At 35.8% G+C, this 22182-nt stretch overlaps 1 protein-coding gene and 1 long non-coding RNA gene across 2 annotated transcripts in view; one reads left to right on the forward strand and one right to left on the reverse strand.

Moving 5' to 3' along the window:
* Nucleotides 1–1240: 1240 nt before the first annotated feature.
* LOC141430627 (E3 ubiquitin-protein ligase siah-1-like) lies at nucleotides 1241–5935 on the forward strand. The gene is made up of 6 exons (XM_074091427.1): nucleotides 1241–1850; nucleotides 2300–2468; nucleotides 2931–3131; nucleotides 3506–3611; nucleotides 5237–5361; nucleotides 5768–5935. Exons 1-6 carry the CDS (start codon nucleotides 1668–1670, stop codon nucleotides 5863–5865), a joined length of 882 nt encoding a protein of 293 aa, XP_073947528.1. The 5' UTR covers nucleotides 1241–1667; the 3' UTR covers nucleotides 5866–5935.
* LOC141430628 (uncharacterized) overlaps nucleotides 4059–22182 on the reverse strand; it is a 36315-nt gene continuing 18191 nt past the window's right edge. The window contains exon 3 of the long non-coding RNA XR_012451648.1: nucleotides 4059–4213. This is a non-coding gene — a long non-coding RNA (uncharacterized lncRNA). The remainder of the gene's footprint in view (nucleotides 4214–22182) is intronic.

The raw sequence follows: 22182 nt of genomic DNA on the forward strand, positions 1-22182 counted from the left end.
AAACCAGAGTGGTAGTTTGGCCCAGATGCTTAAATGTACAGTGAGGATTTAGCAATGTTTTACTTTATAAAAGGTGTTGTATTGTACTCACTGAAAGGAAGATTAACACAACACTAACACGTTAATACAAATTACTTATAAAACTAGACCTTCAATAATACGTAATTGCTATAATTTTACTTGATTCAACCTGGGGACAGGCATAATGTTAAGAGTTTTATTAAATGGGACCTACTGACGACCATAGTACCTTATTCCTATGAAACTAAGCAACTATAATACTTGTAATACTCGAAGAACTGAATGTTGATGAACTTGAATTTCTCGATACATTCCATAAAATAAAACACAAATTAATTTATTAATACAACATAACAAAGTACAAATCAAAATAAATCAACATCTAATACTAAAAAAAAAACAATTATACAATATTTTTTTTACAAAATATAATTTATATTATACAGGCATTTCTTCGAATGTAATAAATACCTTTTTAAATTAGAAAAAAAAAAACTAAATTAATGAAATAATAATAATTAAATAAATCTTAAACTTGATTAGTAGTAAAAAGATACCACCTGGTACGTGATTCAGTTTACACAACAGTAAGGAATAAAAAGCAAGTGAAACAGTAACTAAAGTATTTCGTATAATATTGTCGCCTTATTCGAGTATTTTACGGCACAAAAGGTGACGGTTGTCAAGAAAATGGCGTCCTGGTACTCTAACCGTAAGAGGAAATTTCAGGAATAATTGTATTTTAAAATAACATTTTACTTCCACTCTGAAAGTAACTGACGGCTATTTACCCTTTCAGTGCTGCATTCTAACAAAGTAGCTCCATGAAATGGGGACCAAATCAATAATAGACGTCCCATTGCAATGTTTCAGTCGACAGAAAACAAGAAGCAGCTGTAAAAGCAGTACTTAAATGCATTTATTTCGAAGTTGTTTCAAATTTTTCAATTAAAACTTAAACCTCGAGTATTTCATTGTATAAATGTATGATTTGAGGATATTTTTGTAAATATTTTATTTTTAACGAATTTTTTACCGTCAGTGTTTCGTAAAAGATTCAATGTGTTACAGAATTGCGAGAAAAAAACCGTGCGGTGAAAATTCGCAGTGCAGACAGGGCCTTTTTTTATTTCCTGTTTGATTCTCAAAAGAACAATAAGTATTCAATATTTTGTAACTGATGGACTAACTAAAATAACCGTATCGACTTCTTTCGCTATCTGCTAATCAATGCAAAAAACCGCTGCATTCAACATCGTACTACTTATCTAAGTTTCTCAACTCGAACGCATAAATACGATTACCAACTTTCTTCCTTCGGAATTCGGCCCCTAGGCATAACTTCAGCCTAGATAAAGATCACTCTATTGTGACCTACCCCGACACAATATTTTTTTACCAAGAACACCAACCTGTTACAGTACAACCATAATATTAATTTCGCTCGGGGCTGCGCTTTTCTTCATTTTCCTGAAGATTCACATGAGAAAGATAAAATATAGAAAAACGATCTTCTGTTTCGAGTCCCAAACGACATTAGCAAATTAGTTTAACTGTAGTATAATATTCTCTTATATGTTGTCATTCTTTTTTTAGAATGAAATGACGGTGGAAAACTTTTCAAATAAGAAACGTTCTTTAAAGTAATGAAAATCTATTTCAGTGGTCTTGGAACTCTGTTAGAGACGGACCACTACGGCAGCCTGGTGAAGGAGCTGACATGCACCAAGTGCAATAAGTACATGAAGCCGCCCATACATCTCTGTGTGGATGGCCACAGTATCTGCGGGAAGTGCTTTGAAAAGAGCTTCCAATGTCACGTATGCCAAGTAAGTGCGCCAATCAGGGTTTCTGTGACAAAATAGATGGCGTTGTATCGTGAGATCCGTTTGACAACTTTGATTTGTGTCACGTTTGTGATTGGTTAAATAACTAAATGAAGCCAATCATTAGCAAGGATTTCACAATACTAACGCCATCTGGGGCGATATTTCGCCTATTAAAATCCCTCATCCGATTCATAAATAAAATGTTAAAAGGGATGGATGGCACAGGAGTGATGAATGGACAAACAATCCTCATGGGTGGAAGTGTATCCAATAGGCCTCCTGGCTTTAATATAAAATAACATAAAACTAACCTATATTTTATTATTAAGTATGAACACTGGTTTTTTTATGAATACGGTCATCTATAGCGTTTTTTGATATACGTATGTATATTTGTACAGAACTTACCAGCCGGTTTTTACAAAATATCCGTTCCTTTCTCCTTTCAGAAAGAGTTTTCTCTGATCCGGCCTATGGTGCTGGAGTCACTCGCGAACAAAGTGCTGTTCCCTTGCGTGAACCCGGGCTGCCCCAAGCATGCCACGCTGCCGCTGCTCGAGAAGCACACAGCTCACTGCCAGTTCCGCATCATCAACTGCTTTATGGCTAGAGTCTATGGTAAGAATGGAGTAAAAGTTTGGATAACGTGACTGGCTGATTATGCTTGTTAAAACTTAAAAAACTGGCCACATACGAGTCGAAATCGAAGAAAAAAACCTTTATGGGAGCCTTCTGATGTTTTTACTTTTACTAATTGTTAGTACCTATTTACTATCGACAAAAAGAGGTGCAAGTAGGTAGCTGATGGTAACTAAGCGATAAGAGCCACCCCTGAGAATGCAACCCCAAGAAAGTCGAAGTTAGTGCTCTTATAGAAACTCCGTAAAATATCCACAAAAAATACAGCCCTGTAAAGTCCTGTAACAGACAAACGGCCCTAAGTAAAATTACGTAGCCCAACGGAATTAAAATAGAAAATTGTCATAGCTATCACAATAGTTTAATAACTTTTTTGAATAGAAGGTTAGGGCCTTAACTGAACTATTAAACTCTACGAGTAATTGTAAACGTTTATTACAGGTGAATGTAAATGGGAAGGCAGAGCCGGTGAATGGATGGACCATTGCTTCTCGGAGCACAAGCAGAGAGTCACGGAGCTACCGTTCATTACTGTGAAAGACAAGTGGAATGCGAAGCGTTCTGAGCCCGTGCTCAACTACTTCCTGCTTCGGTGCTACGAGAAAGTGTTCAATGTATATCAGATTTATGACAAGAGAGGAGGTAAAATGATTTTTTAACTTAGTGTTTTAATTAGAAACTATATACCTGATAATTTGTGCTCTCATGTAATTTATCCACAGTACATGGATTATCACGGAATGCTAGTTCACCTATTAGTACCAATCTTACCGTACTTAAAGTACCTAGTATCTATGTAGTGACCTAAATATGTACAAATCCTACATTCCGGGTTGTATATCCAGGATGTACATTAACCGCACTTCTAAAAGCCGGATCAAATTCAACAGCGTAACTAAGAACACACTTGACGATTATTTTCATGCGAACAGAATGCCGATTTGTTAACTGTACTTAACTCAGTCATTCGTGTTACTACTCTAGTCTTTAATATCCTTTTTCAATTTCTTTTCTAGGAAGAATGATGTGGACAGTTCTAGTAAACGATGAAGAGGCGGAAAAGTTCTACTTTGAAGTAGATTTATTCCTTCCTTCTCTCCCAAGTAAAAGAATAATGTACAGGTAAGAAATATAAGTTGTTAACACACGTCAAAAGAAACGACAGAGAAACTGAATTGGGTCAAGAAAACAATTCATATTTAATTGGTCTCTTGCCGCCTCTTCAATATTCGCGTTCCCTGTAACGTGACGCCATTACAATAATTCATGGGGATTGGTTGACGTGCCTTATTTTTAAGAAAAAGGTGGATAATCTTTACATTATAAAAGTGTCACGTGACTGGATGATTGAATGACTGCCAAAAGCTAATGCTCAGTGGTTTAGGGACTTGAAATTTAAGTAGTTAGGTACACACAAGACGATTTTTTCAAATTTTTCACGGGGTAGAGAGCGAGCCATTTTTTGGTTTTGTTACCTTAAGCCGGGCCTTAAACCTTAAACCAGGCGTGAAACTTCAAGACGAATCTAAGTATTTTAAGAAAGCTTCTTGTAAAATCTCTTACCGACTCTTATTTACACAAATTTATTTCATCCTTAAATTAAATTTAAAATCGGAGTATAAATTCACTTGATAGATTGAAGTCCGTAAAGTTTTTAGTGTAGGTAGATACGAGTACATCAATAATCGTCATGCAGGTCCATCTCTCTGTATGTGATGTGCCTTCTGAAAATAATAAAATAACACCAATTAATTATTTTAATTTCAACTTACATCCATACGAGTACTAATATTATAAATGCGAGTGTGTGTGTTTGTTTGTTGTTCTTTCACGTCGATACCGAGCGATGGATCGAGGTGATTTTTGGCATAGAGATAGTTTATGGGCCAGATAATGACATTGGCTACTTTTTATCCCGGAAAAATGCACAGTTCCCGAGGGAACAGCGGGCGAAAACCGAATTCCACGCGAGCAAAGCCGCGGGAAAAAGCTAACAATACTTTATTATAATTATTCTAATTTCAACTTAATGCTTCTCTTCCAGCTCTATTAGTTTACTTTTGTTTGAATTAGTTTGCATTGACTGCGTCCCTTTTTTATTTGATGCATTGTTTGTCTTCCAAGTCAATAGCTAACACTTTTAATGCCAGCCAACACTTAGTCTTCCTTATTTACCTCGCCGTCAAATTTTAAACTCTTTCTCCCGGGACTGTTTAAATAATATAAATAGGCCAAATCTCATGAACCACTCCAAGATAAGTGCTAACTGAAACGAAGCCGCCATATTTATGGCTTAATCTTCCGTTTGTTAATGATATCGCATCGTTTACCAACTTTGTTGAAAATTATGTTTATTTCCTTGGAGAGAAATGAGTATAATTTTTGGAAGGAAAATGTTTGCAAGGAGATTTTAATTTTTTCAAATCTATAACTTTAAGCCGACGTGGTAGAATTTTTACGAAGATTTAATAATTGTTTGTAAAAGAAAGCCAAGGTCCATAAGGTCGCACCTAGTTGTTTCTTTCTAAACTATTCTATTTTAAGAAATCGGAAGGAGAACTACTCGGAACTAAATAAATGACAAATAAATTTGAAGAGAACTAATTAAAATTTGTTCCTCGCATTAAGTATTGTGTGCGGAGTCTTATATTCAACAGTAAATAAAACTACGAAGATTGTGTATAGAGCTATACATTAAATGGGTTAACACTATAGTGCCGTCTCTTTAGTATTGCTTTTTATTTCAGGCGTCCATGCAAGTGCGAGAAAGACGCAGATTTCCTCGAGCACACACAAAACGTGTACATTCCCGTAGAAAATGTTTTCTCTATGCTGGACGACAGTGAATCTATGAACTTCACTGTACGAATTGGTAAGTGTTGTCTCTTGTGATTTGAATCAATTTCATAACGTATCTATCGATGATACATTATTTTCTGATTTAAATATCGGAAAAATTTAGATTTTTTTTCGACCTGACTATGATAGCGCTGTATGTGTGTTTGTACGTCCACTGTACTATTGGTCATTACAACACAAGAACTTTGATGAAGAGGCTGTTATAATGATTTTCTTTATTGAGGGTTTTCCCGAAAAACCGCTAGATGGCGTTAGTCTCGTGAGGTCCGTTTGACGTTTCAGTCTTGCTTGCGATTGGCTCATTTAGTTATTGAACCAATCACAAACAATGACGCAAATTTCAAATGGATCTCACGATACTAACGCCATCTAGCGATATTTCGCCTGTCGGAAAACCCTCATTGGTTGTTTTAACGCAGGCGAGGTGGAAAACTTGGCGCTTCTTGAGTCAGCTTCAACCAGTGAGAGCCGCATACTTCTTCACGACGAAGAAGAAATTGTTCATATCGACAACTAGACAAATATACTATAAATTACGACAGATGGAAAAACACTGTTTGAAAAAAAAAATGCTACTAAAAGTATAATTTGTTTTTATTTGAATGCTTTTTGTTTTGTGGCGACCAAGTAACGGCGACACAGAGTAAGTAGACCCTCCAGAAGATGGACTTAACATCTGTTTAAAGATCTATACGAGTAGTTGGCCGTTTGATGCGGGTGGTGCAGGATCATTGTGGTGGATCGGTCATCGTGGGGTCCCCTTTCGGAAGCTTATGTCTAACAGGAGACGGCTGACAGTGATGATGATGACACATTCTACAAATAAATGCTTTCGTAACTTACCTATAGCTTAAGTTTGTACGCGGATTGATACGCGATGACTCGCCAGCTATTACATAAACCCCTAAGGGGTTTTCAATAGTGGCTTGTAATTTTCCACTCACTTGTACCACTTGTTTATATAATTAAAAAAAAATTATTACATTCATCTTCAGTTTGAAAATCTATTTTATGTAACGCATCATGTTTATTTTTAGAAAGAATAAAATAATCGACATCTATTTCTGTTCACAAATCTACACTCAGGTCCACCTCGATCGTCAATTTGCTCAATTTACGTCCGTATTAAAAGCGGTTTCGCCCAAACTTTGCATTTCATCTAAGAGCCTATGCTCAAATAGTAAGCTAAACAACATGAAAAAAATATAGAGAAATCGACTAACCAAATAAACAAGCATAAAACGGGTTTATTGCTCGATTTTGGTTTATTTGTACAGCATAGTTTATAACTTAATTTAAAAAAACGAGCGGAATTTTACCGAGAAGTATCTGGTAAGTTAACATAGTGCGGGTTGAGTTTGAAAATTATGTGATGCCGTGATATTGGGCTTATATGAATATCTTTCCTACAGATATTGTAATTGCTAAAGTGTGTTTGGTTGTTGCTCTCTGTTTCGGGATGGACCGATTTGGATGAACTTTGATATTTAAATATATACAAGGTGTTAATTAATAAAATATTTTTTTAATTTTAAGTTAGTTGATTGAACTTATTTTTGAATACCTTCATTATTTTAAAAGATATGCGTGTGTTTTGCTAAGTTAGTAATTCTACTTCATTTCTAACTCTATAATACACACATAATTTGTAAATGTCAGTAGCGTTTTCACGTTTTTAGAAGAAAATCACACAGTCACAGCAAACCGGCCAGTATTAAACTTAATTGGCACCTGTTGCAGTCGTAATTTTTAGACTGGGCACAGTAAAAAGGGGATTTAAGAACACAAACACAACCTAATTTAAAACTTGGTGTAATCGATTCTACTCTCGATTCTGAGCAAACTACTTTCTGGTTTTCAGTTATTTAATTAACACCTTGTATACTTTTTATCCAAACATTCCCACGGAATTCATATAAAATCTTAACCGTTAAATCTAAACAACATTATACAACGTAGATGAAGACCACGACGTCCTGTGTGTATTGTGAAGTCTGAGGGTTTCAATTGGACTGCCGGAATTATTCGTGTAAGCGAGCGCAGCCGCGTCAAATGCCAATTGATGAATAAAATGAGTTATTGTTTGATTTCGCAACGCTACCAAAATACGTCTAGATAGTATTTGTTTGCGGTAAAAGAAAGGAAATCTAGTAGTTGAGGTTCCTTACTGGCTTATCAAAGTTTCTCAAGCGATTGGGCGTCAGCCGAGCGTGAACTAACAAGAGTGAGCGTTAGCAAACTATTGATATTGACTTGCTAGTGATGCTGCTATACTGGATTACTTTAGTCAGAAATGTACCTAGTACAGTCAAGGATGGGCCACCATGGAAAGTTTTCAAAGGAAAAGTCATTACTACTTTCCTTGTTAATCCTATGACGTATACTGTGAAATGGCGTTTACTGTGGATGGAAGTTCCATGGTGGCCAATGAGTTAAACTCCTTGACTGTACCACCAAACTACACAAATTTTAAATATAGTCAAATTAGTTTAATGATTGAAATAGTTAATATATTGCGTTATTAGCATGTTGTTTTTCTAAACAGCGAAATAAAAGAAAGAAATAAAAAACGTAAATTTTACGTCATAAAAAACAGCTGAACCGATTTTGGTAGGACACGTCTAAGAACCATCGATAGAAAAAAACAAACAAATAAACACAAACACACACACACACACACACACACACACACACACACAGAGAGAGAGAGAGAGAGAGAGATACACAGACACAGAGCGGTCAAACTTATAACACCCCTATTTTTGCGTCGGGGGTTAAAAACATCACAATTGACATAATAATAGAAAAAAGACTACACATACATGACGCTAAATCTCGAATTTGATGATAAAATTATGATCCTGCACTGCAGCAATTATGCCATGCAAAGCATGGGGCTCAATTAATCAATTCAATTAGCTATTCAATGTTCTTTTTTATTAGGTACCTATTCCATTCAAACTTTTTTTCAATTTTTTTTACGTATCGAATATAACTATCTATCTCTCTTTCTCTCTCTCTCTCTCTCTCTCTCTCTCTCTCTCTCTTATGATGTCGTTAGCTGTAGACGAACAAAACGTTTATAAAAATAAAACATTCTAATCTAAGCATAGGGCAAACGTTGTATCCCTAGTTCGTTTACTTTTTATATAAATTCCAACGAACTGAAAATTTTCTAGCAAAATAAAAATATATGGGCGCTGCAATCGATCGTCCTCAAACCATTAAATGCTAAGCGGTCCAACGGAAAATATCGGAAATGGCAACCGCCACAAAGCAAAATGCTGCTTTGAAACTATTCTTCAGTCTTTCAACATTGACTTTTGAAAACTTTAGCGTGATTGGATGGTTGTTAAAAAGTTTTACCAGAAAAAAAAAGTTTTGAACGCAAACATCAAAATGAGAGTTATCGTTTAGTTTTTACGTATTTAGATTTGTGCTTATTTAAAAGAAAACATTCTTCGCGATCAATTTTTTGATATCGTAATCGCTAAATGTAGCTGTGGCAGCCTAGTTTGGCCTATGGCCTTTTACGCACAGGATCGTGGGTTCAAACTTGCACTCGCACTTCTATGTTTTTTTTGGAATAACCTACAAGTTTGTACGTGCAAAATTTAGGAGAAGGGACCATGAATAAACTTGCAATACAGCGATATAGTGATGCATATAAATGTTTGACTGTGTGATGTGAGTCTAGAACCCACATTTGAGAGTAAGCCTGTAAAGGTAAACGCACCAGAGTTGTCGCCACTGTCTCCATAGCAGCTATCTTTAATCTTATGTTATTACCAATAGAGGTGACAGCTATGTGTCATATTGGGCATTACCGTGACAAGCACTATACGACGCTTACCTAGTAGATCGGAGATGAGTTGAAAACACACGTGATAAGAAGTTTTTAACATGGTGATTGCTTACTGTACAAAAGCTTTACACATCCTCAAAAGGAACAGCTGTATTCAAAGACGACGTAACTGTCATTGCAAACTTAAAATTTCGTGGCAAACAAAGGATGTCCTGAACCATTTTCAACATCAACAACATTGCCGCCATAACATTAACGTAATGAATTAAAGCGCAATGTTTAATTGGCATATTGGACAAAAGTGTTTCGTGTCGCTGAGAATCATGCTGTAAATCACGCCGCAGAATTATGAGAGCGTGAAATTTATTACGTTCGCGTCGGGTTGCAAATTTTCATCATAGAGAGTAATTTTCTACACAATACGAAATTATTTACGGGTTCGAGTCTTTTGGTGTCTGTGGGTTGGGATGTTTTTACAACATCCTGTAGCCATAAATAAACTCCTTGGCTGCTGGCTTAAAAAATTGATTGAAAGCTGCATCCATAAACTTCGAGTCTTCTTATTTATTACACTAAGTATAGATAGATAAGCATGATTCTACTATTATTGCAAATACGTAAGTATTTGAATACCTTTGTGTGTGTGTGTGTGCGTATGTGTACCAAGTTTTTTTTTTATTTAAGGCATTGGATAAAATTTGGTATGCAAGCTGTATATCTTTTTCTTCTTTATTTTATTCGACTGGATGGAAAACGAGCAAGTGGGTCTCCTGATGGTAAGAGATCACCACCGCCCATAAACATCTGCAATACCAGGGGTATTGCAGATGTGTTGCCAACTTAGAGGCCTAAGATGGGATACCTCAAGTGCCAGTAATTTCACCGGCTTAGATTAAAGCAATCTATACAATGGTTCGGCAACATAACATTGGTTCAGTTGTATGCAACATAGGTACCTAACTGAAATCAACGATGTAATTTTTGCGAATTCCCGTCCAATTTTTGCAAATTAGATCCAATGTTTTAAAAGCGCGTGAAGACAAGTAACATGCATGAAGACATGTACTTTTGGGAGTACATACATACAATGTGCATTTACATAAGTATGAACGGCGTACACAATCTGTTCATCCGAAATCTCAATCAGATTCTAAATTCCAAACATGATTTAAAGTCTATTTACGTAGAATCCTCATGTTCAACTCGATCTCATTTACAGTGATACGGAATTTCAAACATTCCATTTGTTAAGTCATTTATTTATTAAATACGTCTACGTACAAATTACTTTTGCGCTACAAGGCGGTGGTGCAGTACACAGTGTTAACTTAATAAGAACTGAACTCAACATACTTTGCAACTCACGATTTTACTAGATACATCATCAGCCAGAAGAATTCCATTGCTGAACAAAACGCCTCCCCCTTAGAACGTCACAATGAATGACAATTTGCCACTAGTATCCACTGGTGTGGTGTGCAGCTTTCCTCAGTCCACCTAGTGGGAGGCCTGCCAACGCTTCGTCTTCCCGTTCATGATCACCACTCGAGTACTTTTCTACCGCAACGGTTATCTGTTTTTCGAGCGATGTAGCCCGCACATTGCCATTTCATATTTTTAGAGCCCTGTCTGTGACTTTTTTCGAGTTTTTCGGTGAATATTAATTAAAGACGTATTTTCTTTTTGAGTTTTTGTTAACTTTTATTGTCAAATAAGTTAATATTTAAATTAATGGTGACCATAATAGGGCTGGCTCTTTCCTCGGTCAACGTATTGGCATTACCACACAACGAGGAAACGCAACCAGCCTTATGGGCACCCTACCCAATTGCAACGACTTGGGTGATATTTGTAAATAAAGATTTTTAGGATTAGAGTAAGATAGTCTTAGTTCTTTTTTACTTATTTCTGTTAATTATTGTATATATTATTTATTTTTTTATAAATAAATTCCAATTGGAAGATGGTATTTTTCCCAGTACTCTACTTCTCCAAAAAATAATATTAAAGTTTCAAATTACGAATCTACCGTGTTTAAAATGTAAATAGTTAAATACCTACTTATGTTGTAAGTCGTTCATCGAACACTGTAGATATATTTTGACTGACTTCATTGTTCTGGGAGAGCGAAATCGCGGGATAAAGCAAGTCATACATACTATAGAGTGTTTCGTGGTACACCCGATAAGTCAAAATAACTGACTGTTGAAAAAAGAACACTACGAGGTGCTACGAGTATGTAAAAGTTAAAATTTTAAGTACTTATTCGTGAATTATTAGATCGAGTTATTGTGTATGTATGTTTGACCACACAATCCTCGATATGACCTGCAGTACTGCTGTTATGATTACCACTGTAGCAACTCTGTCGTTTGACTACTCATTAAGGGAGACAGCGCCCAGGAATGCGCTTCATTATTTTCTTGGCTTTCTCAAATTGCGACCGACGACTGCTTCCCGGCAGCCGGCGAAATGCTCAAAATTTGAATATCTACTTGAATAAACATAGTACACGTATAAGCATAAAGTATGAGCATTGACTGTATGTGCACGAAGATTTTAAATACGAGTTCTTGGAAAACTGTTAGGGTATGCGCGTGTCATAAGAGGTACAACATCGCAATATTGTGACGATCCATCATATGATGCTAATGCATCATGCACCAGGCGTAAGTTTGTAAAAAGATAGTGAAATGTCGGCAACCATTTTGGGTTGCAATTATTACAGCAACGAACGTTTGACATTTAGTAAATGTTTACAATCTCCAAACCAATAAACTTTAAATGAAGTTGGTTAGTAAAAATTGCAAACTCTAGTCACGTGGCTTAAGGTTAGGTTAGTTTTTTACTCTTCAAAAAGTTAATATAGGTAATAGCTTTAAATAAATTAGATATATTAAATATAATGACCCGGATAACTCACGTCTTAAATCGAGTTTAGCTCGACATGTTTCGGGCTAATCCGTAGCCCTTCGTCTTCGGAGCAACGCGACTCAGCGGCTACTGCAACACTATTTAATAAATGTTTAGAAAAGTAGAGTTTGTGAAATAATGATTCTAAACTTATCATTATTATTCATAAGTAACAAATATCGGAACTTAATCTCGTCGAGATAATTTCAAAAACTAATAGGCCCAACCTATTCGTGTAAAGTCCCGATATGTTAGTTATGAACTATTTTTATTCTTTTAAAGGCCATAATATGAAAAGTTTTAAAAATATTAATTTCTAACCATTTCATTTAAAGTAGGTAATGTATCATTCATAACATCACGATACTTTCCGCATCTCGGTTTCAGCTGATGCCTACGGCTATATTCAATGGCTGAATTGTTTTTCAGTCGATTGAAATGTATAATTAATTGATTCGAAAAGAGGATTATGGTTGTTTCGTCTAGACTGCCACCGGCTATTAATTAATAAAGGTATTAATTGTAAAATAGACTTTGGCTCTCTGGGTCTCTATATAATAATTTGTGTTTAATAAGTAATTACCGGTTTCTTGCAGCAATCTTGTATTCTTATGTCATGGATTGCATATCGCCGCTAACGAGATTAGGTACATATTTATCATAGAATTGTTGAAATAAAAAGTGGAACGTGGCTCCTATTTTCACTGAGATATTTAAAAAAAGACGCAAATCTCTAAAATGATTATAATCTTTGATTAAAATTATGTCACAAAATACCTAACGTCTCCCGTCCCACAAAGTCCGATCAGGTTTTCTCTAAAACAAAAATTCATAATTAAATTAAACTTGAATCCCTACGGAATGATCAATCTGGTATCTTGCGATTCTCCCGAGATCATTATGAGGCCGAGAGAGCAAATTAATTAAGTCTGGACGCTGAACTGCCTGCAAAATTAAATATCTTAGAGCCACGAAATTATGGAACAACGGAAATTATTCGATGCATTAATTAACAACTTCAAAATAAGCACGAGTGTCGTCGCCGAATTGATTTTTAGTTCTGTTTTAGTATTCAAGATTTTTTAGAATATTACAATTTTATTAAAAGCTGTTAATCTCACATCAGGCGGCAATGAATAATAAAACTTTATCTGGATAACTAACGAGGAGACATTTGCAAAAATAAAGGTTCTCATAATAATTGTGCGACAATTATTGATTTAACGTCATAAAGATATAGTAAAACTAAAACCTCCTTCGTGAATATTGAAATTTTCAAATATGTAGAACTTATGTTTAGTGGCACTTATACATATTTGCTCCGAGGTTTAGCTCCGTCGTCAGAGCTACCATGCACAGAATCCGATGGAAACAAATAATATATACGTCCCACTGCAGGGCACAGGCCTCCTCTCGGAATGAGAGGGCTCGGGCAGTAGTTCCCACGCGGGCCCAGTGCGGATTGGGAACTTCACACACACTGTTGAATTGCTTCGCAGGTTTGTTGTACAGGTTTCCTAACGATATTTTCCTTCACCGTAAAGCTCGTGGTAAATTTCAAATGTAATTCCGCACATGAATTTCGAAAAACTCAGAGGTGCAAGCCGGGGTTTGAACCCACGATCCTCTGCTTGAGAGGCCATAGGTCAAACCACTCGGCCACCACGGCTCAGCAAATAAATAATCCATTCTAAATGTAGGCCGCCCGTTGATGGCGACGATCCTCAGTCATGAGGGAACGACTGGAATGGATGGATACATATTTGAAAAGTAATAAGAATTTAATGTGCTAGTACTAAAATGTTTTTGTGATGAAACTTATTCCTCTCCTTTCACTTAGTCATGAACAAACTACGAGTAGTGTCTTCGAATGTTTTTTTATACACTCTGAGAAAGTTACATTTTCTTTACTCGGCTAAACTATCAAAAAGCACAGTCGGGGTAGTTCATTTCATAAACCTCAATATGGATGGAACGAGGGAGCACAATGTAGGTCAATCAACTTTACCCCTGCTCTCGAAGTTCCCCCATTATTTCTCCCGAAGCTATGTAACCGAATTTATTTTTATTTAAAGTCGCACTATTTGAAGTTTGAAGTACGTACATATTTTGAGCTTCATCGTCATATTACGACCCAAATACCCCGACCCGACCCGATTTTCTTGTACCCAAATGGTTGTCTGGAAGAGATCGCTTTTAAGCGATAAGACCGCCTATTGTCTACCCTGAATCTAAGTGTTTATATTATAAGTTTTTTGTACTGCTTTATGGTGTGCAATAAAGAATATTTGTATTTGTATTTGTACGGTTGCCAAATCTCATATCTCCACCGTAAGACATTCATTGCTTATTCAACTTCAAGAACAGTAGGTACAGCAACCAGGAAAGCTATTTGTAATTCCTTTTATCCTGATAATTCTAGCGTTCAGAAAGCGGTGGAAATGCTGCGACTGACAGCCAGCAGAATCTTTAAACTAAATCATTAGTATTTAAACCTTTGAAGTTTGTTTATTCACCTGGCTAGCTCGCTAGGTTAGTTTGTACCTCATTTAGCTGCTTTCTGTCTTCTATCAATACTAATGTTTAAGAACAGTTTGCAGGATGCAGAATATTCTCATCAAAATTTCTCACTCCGCAACATGTTTCAATCAAATACATGTTTAAGATAATTGCATCACTGTCATTCACATGAAAAGTGAATGTGCAAATTTCTTTCATTTCTATTTTTTAGGAATGTCAGACAAATATTGTATCTCTGTAATGGCTTTTAAACCCCGAGGCTACAATAGCGATATAAGTTTAACCTGTGCGTTGGTGTGACTGTTTGTGATGGGATTTTTTTAGTAAATAAGATTACAATATTTATTTATGCAACTGTATCGTAATAGGGGTCCTTAAAAGACGTGTGTGGCTTTATGAAACGTACGCTTCGTTTCATAATAGGGTCACATAAGTGTTTTAAGGCCTAATTACGTACAGTTGCATACAATATTTTATTTACATCCATATATTAAATCCTCTATCATGTGTTCAAGATCCATTGAGAATGACTTGCATTAACGAGAACTAGGTAGGTATGTCTGCCCTACGAGCTGCACCCGCTGCGCGCGCGACGACTTGCTGTTGCTTGTGCGCGCGGCGCGGCGCGCCCCGGTGCTGTAATGATGTATGAAATCTCATTACAATACAGATTTCTGTATTGTAATTACCATTACGATACAGCCGTGTTCATAATAGAATCCAATGTCGTAATGCTGGTCATTATCTATGGTTTTTGAACGCATAATGGAGGATTTACTATATAGGTGTAGAAAACTAACATTATCCTAACAACATGTACACATTTACATTTTTGTATTTGACACTTGTTTAAAACTTTTATACTATACTAGCCGTTACCCGCGACTCCGTCCGCGAAGAATCCGTTTATCGTTATCTCGCGGGAACTATGCAATTTTCCGGGATAAAAACTATCCTATGCCCTTCTCCGGGAGCTAAACTATCTGTATACCGAATTTCATCTGAATCGGTTCAGTGGTGTAGATGTGATGGAGTAACAAACAAACAGACTTAGAAACTTTCCAATTTATAATATTAGTGAGAAGTGAGATGGATTGTAGAAGGAAGGATGACAAACTTTCACGGGGAAAAAGTTGCAAGTGTCCAGCTTTAAGCGGTACCTAGATAACAGTTTTAAATCCCTCCAGACTGACGCTAGAGTAGCAAGAGTGTCTAAAATAATTTAGTAGATATTATTCTAAAGTAACTATTTAATGTGAAAAAACGTGGATACCTTGCTTAGTACCCATAACACAAGCTTTGCTAAGATTACTTTGGGACTAGGTCAATTGGTGTGAATTGTCCGGTGATATTTATTTATTTATTTATTTATTTACCTAATAGTTAAATTTTCGCGATCTGTTAAAAACATTAATAATGACCTAATGTGGTACCAGTACCGCTTAATAACACTTTCGCTGACATTTTTGCAAGTTTGTGCTACTTCTGTCCACACTTCACTTCACACTTCTGTACACACCTTTATTGAGGAATTCTGAAACATTTACAAATTTTAATATAAACTAAACACTACTTAAGACACCTTTTTGCCAAGCGAGAATGCTAAACATGAATAGGTCATTTTATATCACTCAAGCAATATTTTAAAAATGTTACCACAACAGATCATTTTTAATACGTGAAATAAAGGCTTCGAGTAGGGAAGTCTTCCAAATCAAGTCACCATAATGCACAAGTTAAACAATGTTGTTATCTAAATAATATTCATATTATTATGTCCCGCCAACATGACATGCGACAGGTGCACAAGCAAAACAAGGGGTCTTATTATGTTGACATTTAAATGTACAAGTATCTGGAATTTAGAAATTGTATTTTCAGAGAACGGAATCAGAGACCTGAAATTTATGTGCAAACATTTTAATCATTAACCAGTTTAAAATAACATTTAAACTGGTTTTAAAATTTCATTTCATAAAACGCTTAGATATTTATTTGTATTCGATTAATTCCATCAGGATAAATGTTATATTAATTCAAAATATGTTTTGCTCAGTGGAGGCTAAGTGGTTAATTCGTTTGAATAAGGAAGATATCAAACTGGAGCAAAAGCAAAGAGTAAATCCAATTGCTTGTCCAAATTTTGATTATACTTTCTGCTTGTCTTTACTATTTACTGAAGGCGCGCGAAGTGTATCTAAACAGATAAACTTTGCGCGATTCCAAAGATATTCTATAGTAAAAAATACAGATTGAGTTTGCAGGTTGTGTAGTTTTAAATTACAAGTAAGTTCATGAAACTACTAGCTTTTGCTTGCAACTTTTCTGCGTTGCGTGGGAAATTTACATGTTCCCAGGATAAAAAGTAGCTCTATAGGTGAAAGATTTTTTTTAAATCCGTTCACTTGTTTTTGAGTTTGACTAGCATATGCAATCAAATAAACTAGCAATCATTTTTTTTCCTGGGTATAATATTGATGTATTTATGAATTTAGAAGTGTAAACACTAACCTCGAGGCCGTATTGCCTAATGTTTCTAACGCTCGCGATCGCAATCAAATGACAGATTCAGCATACAGAAACTGTCATTTGATTGTGATCGCGAGTTTCAGAAACGTTACGCAATAAGGCCTCTGGTTATAAATGGTTTGTCTGTGTCCGGCAGAGATGCAAGGAGGCAAGCGTCAAAGTGACAGGTAATTATTGAGGTAAATAAATGCGTTTATGAATGAAGGTTTAAATCATTTTCGAGAAATAAACAGACAGTATCTAAGTATATACTGTGTTGTAATGTATTCAAATCATACTCGTAGTAGAACAAAATCACGTTCGTCTTGATTAGAAAAGTAATACGGAAGCAACGTAGCCATCTTTCTTTGTTTATTTGCGGAAGTAGATTTCGTAACAAGAGGAGCACCTAATTTCTATATCCTACCATAACATTTGATGATTATGTCGTTTTCTGTTTCATTGTTTTTCTGCGAATTACGTTGCTTCGTATTGAGTAAGTATGCTTACTTACAAGACAGGAAGTCCGCCAGGAACCATTTGGTTAAATAATTAACAATGGTTTAGAATTGCAAAGTTTTTCTTTTTAGTACATTGTGTCTTAAGGGCGGTAAACAAGGAATTACGAACAAGAGTCTATTAGAAGCCCGAAGTCGAAGACTGAGGGCTTTAATGAGTCGATGCTCGTAATTCTAGTACCGCCCATGCGACATACAATGTTTTTCATTACATTCGCGAGTAAAATTGTATATTTGTAAAAGAAAAACTAATATTTTTTTCAAAAATTGCCGATACCGCTGACTACGCTCTTGGCAGCGCCAGCCTCCGCGCCACCCTACCCCACGCAGCATGTGCCCTGCAGCACGCCGTGCAGTATTATCACACTCATTGACCGACCTTGGGCTTCATGACAACAAAATTAGTACGGGCAATGACTCATTTACCGACCACGGGTGTCATGACAAGCACATTAAGGTCGAGGATTTTATTTGGGGGGTTGCAACCAAGGTAGCCTGCATGTTTCGACACTGTTTACGAGCAAGTGTGATGAAAAATCCTTTATTTGACAGTTCACAAAAAGTTTTGGTAGTCTTTTTTCTAAAACCTTTCTTTTCAATTAGTTACTCCAATCATTTAAAATCCACAGAGGCAATATTTTTTTTAATCTTGCTGAATAAAGTAACAATTTGTGAATAATAATCCTTTCCCATTTTCTTTTCCCTGGCTTTTATTTAATATCTCGTATTTGTTTATACTTAGTGATAAATACATACAATTAATTTCATTTTTTTCTAGTAGGTCTTTACTCGAACTTAATTGAAATTCGGAACGGAAATCTAGTTTGGATGACCATGTACATTCAGCAATTACATGTTTTAACGTAGTTTATTATGCTTAATAATATTGTGATGTCTTATTATGGTATATTACTTATCAACGCAATTCTTGATTGTAAAATATATATTGTGTCTAAGCAAACACTCGTATCATTACTCAAACATATCTTAACCCTTGTTATCAACACGACACGAAGGGCATGTCATTGGCATATCGACATAGCCGAGTTGCAGCAATCTCAGAAATACGGACTTTTGAAGTGTTTCAACCGCCATTTCCCTTAATGTTACGAAAATCTAAAAACCAATGAGGGCTATCGCGTATGAATTCGCCACTAGAGGCGCTAGTGTAGCGTGAGGTCTCCGAAATGTCAAATCTCATAGTTTTTGGGTGAGCTACGCGGGTTTATTTATAATTAGAATAATTTTGTGAATATTTTGCAATATCTGAAATTAATTATGGCATATATGCGTTCCGGGGCAATGAATGTCTGTGTTTGAGACAGTTTTGTCTTTCGGAAACCTTTGTCCTCCCTTTTTTCCGAACAAAACGGGGACTATGCAACACTGTGGCATGGTCGATATTTTTATGGTACGGTTTTAAAGTGTATTAAATATGATTTTAATCTAAACTTTGTTTTCTCGCCCGTAATAACAGACTTTGAAAGCCATACTAAAAACCTCACGCAACAGTGCGCCATCCATAAAAAACTGTTCTTGTCTTTAATTAATATAATAATATATTTTTGTTTTTATAACATCTGTCAAACATAGTTATTCAAATAATATTCTACGGTAGGCATGCGGACGGCGGACATGTTTCGAGAAACATATCGAGCATACCTCAGCTATTAATGCGTTAGTGACCCGTGTATCTTATTTAAATAAATAATAATAATGTCTGTGTGTCACGGCAGTTTGTATTCAAAGTCGTATAAAATACAAAAAATATAAAGTCACAAAAAACATAGAAGTTTTATTATTGCAGACAGGGAATACGCGTAGGTCGATCATAACAAGTTGATCCTCGCTTTCGTGTGGACGCATTAATCACATTAGGACCCTGGAGCCAGCGTGGGCTTGCATAACTGAGTGACAAGCATTATCCCGAAATACAGACGCAGAGTCGAATTCTGACCGACGACAGATTTAGGTAATGTGTGGCGAATAATTATGTGCAAACATGCAGTTGTCCTCTTTACAATCAATCTCACAATGATTTCTTTGGTAGATGTATGAAACGGCAACAATTTGAAACCAAAAGGTTCTTGGACTATCAGATTATTGTATTGTCACCAGGTCACCTATATCTTTCAGCTCAACTAGATACCAGGAAATATGGTCGACAAATTTTAATGGTTTGCAATTAATTGCAATGAAATGAAATAGTTATATAGTTTTATTTTGCAAATTTTGTAGCTACAACCTATGATCCTAAGAACGATATAATTTAAATAAAAGTTGGAACAAAAAACACCATTAGTTTTCATTATTAATAATAATATAGGCCAATTGGACGGAAAGAGACGCGCCGAGTGAAGGAAAGTGGATCGGCATCGCTTCCGTCGAACATGTTTCGGTTGGCTGCTCTGATAGAGAAGAGCACGAAAAGCTAACGGCCAATCTTCAGGGCTGAAGAGGCATTGAAAGAAGAAGAAAAAAAACTGTAGCTAACAAGACAATACATAGAGTGAGACATCTGCGTGCCGTCAGCATCTGTGACGTCCCAAACCCAATGACAGCCGCCCTACATACATCAAGACGATCAACCCTTTGCGCAGGCAAATTTGTCACGTCACACGCAGATGATTGATATAGGGAATCACGTTTGATATTGAATTTGCTGTAACAGACATGTCATGGCGAAATCGCGGTTTTTAACCAACTACGGAAGTCAAAAGGAGGATAATTTCTATAGTAGGTAAATGTAAGTTCTATACCATCTTTCTTTCTCTTCTCATATTAGCTTAGTTTACAGAGAGTATTAAGCTTTTGTAAAAGTTACTCTTTCAATATAATATTTTTGGCTGACTGGATTATCTGTTGATGATTGTACTTGTATACGCTATTTGACAGCTCCTGAATTTGGCATATCCTATACCTATATTATTATGAGAATATACATAAAACATGTTTACCGGCAGCCAGGCTTTTTAAGGAGGTTAAAGTAACGTATTTCTGTAACTTAACCATGACATTAATTTTAATAATAAACTAAAATTCTGACTTTGTTAACTTTCTAACAAAATTTAAGTGGCAATTAACTTTCCTGTAAATTGCTGGCAATTATAATTTTGTTATAAGTCTGCCGATAACATACTGTATACAGTCAAGCTTTAGCGAAGAAAAATATTGATTCGGTTGAAAATTGGATTAATCTTTATTTTTTGAAAAATCTATTAAGTACCTAAAGTACTTATGTATGGCTCTTTTAAAATGCTTTTCTATATGAAGCAGGTATGGCGCTACTTGCATGTGACGTCACATGCAAGTACCTATGACTTTCTCTGCCAAATTTTGAATTTCAAGCCTTTATAACTCTGTTATATATATTTAACACACCTCAAGTCAATCCGTCTACTAAAAGTGGGTCAATTTCGACTCGAATGATATGATTACCGAGAGACATACATATAACACCCTGACAGGTGAAACTAATTAAAAGCTTGTAAAAATAACAGTTACAAAAACACTTGATGTAAATTATAATAGTATTTTATGCAACAGTTGTAGAACAGGGTTCAAAAAAGGTGAGTGACGATGTGAGCTTTAGCGAACATCGTAAGAAAAAGACGCCACGAGCTTTTTTGACTTACTTATACAACGTTGCATACAATACTTTTTCTTCGACTGGGTAGGTACTTACTTATTAATTACAATAAAAAATTAGAGAAAAGTTAACTTTAAATGTTTCATACCTTTAGTAAAAAGTATGGCAAACGCAAAGAGAAGGTAAACAACAATAAACAGTGAGAAATATGAAATTTCAAAATTTGTCTAAGTTAAATTCTGTTTTTTACTAACGTTTACTTGCCTGTTACAATGTTAAAAATATGCGTTACTTATGTTGGCAGGCTATGGATTATGTTCGGCATGTTTTTATTCTGTACAAAAACCATATAAAATATACAACTGGCTGCACCTTAGCCTGTCCGAACGTACGAATAAAGAAAAAAAAAGTAAGTTGTTGCAGTATCGTTTTAGCAACATTACGATACAGCGCTGTTATGGGCAATAGACAATATAGATTTTTCCAGAATATTGTTATGTATGCTGTTATATTACTGTTGGTGATTAAGTAAATCACAGATTACGGTATAGGAGTAGAAGAACAAAATTATCAATATCTTGCCATACGATCGATACACGCGTTATTACGCGAGCGAACCTCATATTGCCACATGCGAATAAACAATCGAACGGGTACCTAACGACAATATCGTATCGGTTCGATTTATATTGTCGATAAAGCCGCGGCACACTAACCTCCATTTTACTTACCAAGAAATCCCCGACAAGCCGCGGTTAGGTGTAGTTTTAGTGTTACTGATGTAAAGTATGTGTCCCGGGAAAGCCACTTTGTAAGAAGATATCTACATCTTATGAATTATTCCTAGCATCTACCGCTGACTTCACTCGTGGGTTTCCTTCCGAATTATTTGCGACCTCTTGACATAGAACGCTGATGTGTTTGAGAGTGAAGAAAATTTACTAGGAAAAAACTCTTCGGTAGTCTCTCTAGGTGAAGCGA

The sequence above is a fragment of the Choristoneura fumiferana genome, chromosome 8, assembly GCF_025370935.1.
Source record: "Choristoneura fumiferana chromosome 8, NRCan_CFum_1, whole genome shotgun sequence".
Lineage (NCBI taxonomy): Eukaryota > Metazoa > Arthropoda > Insecta > Lepidoptera > Tortricidae > Choristoneura > Choristoneura fumiferana.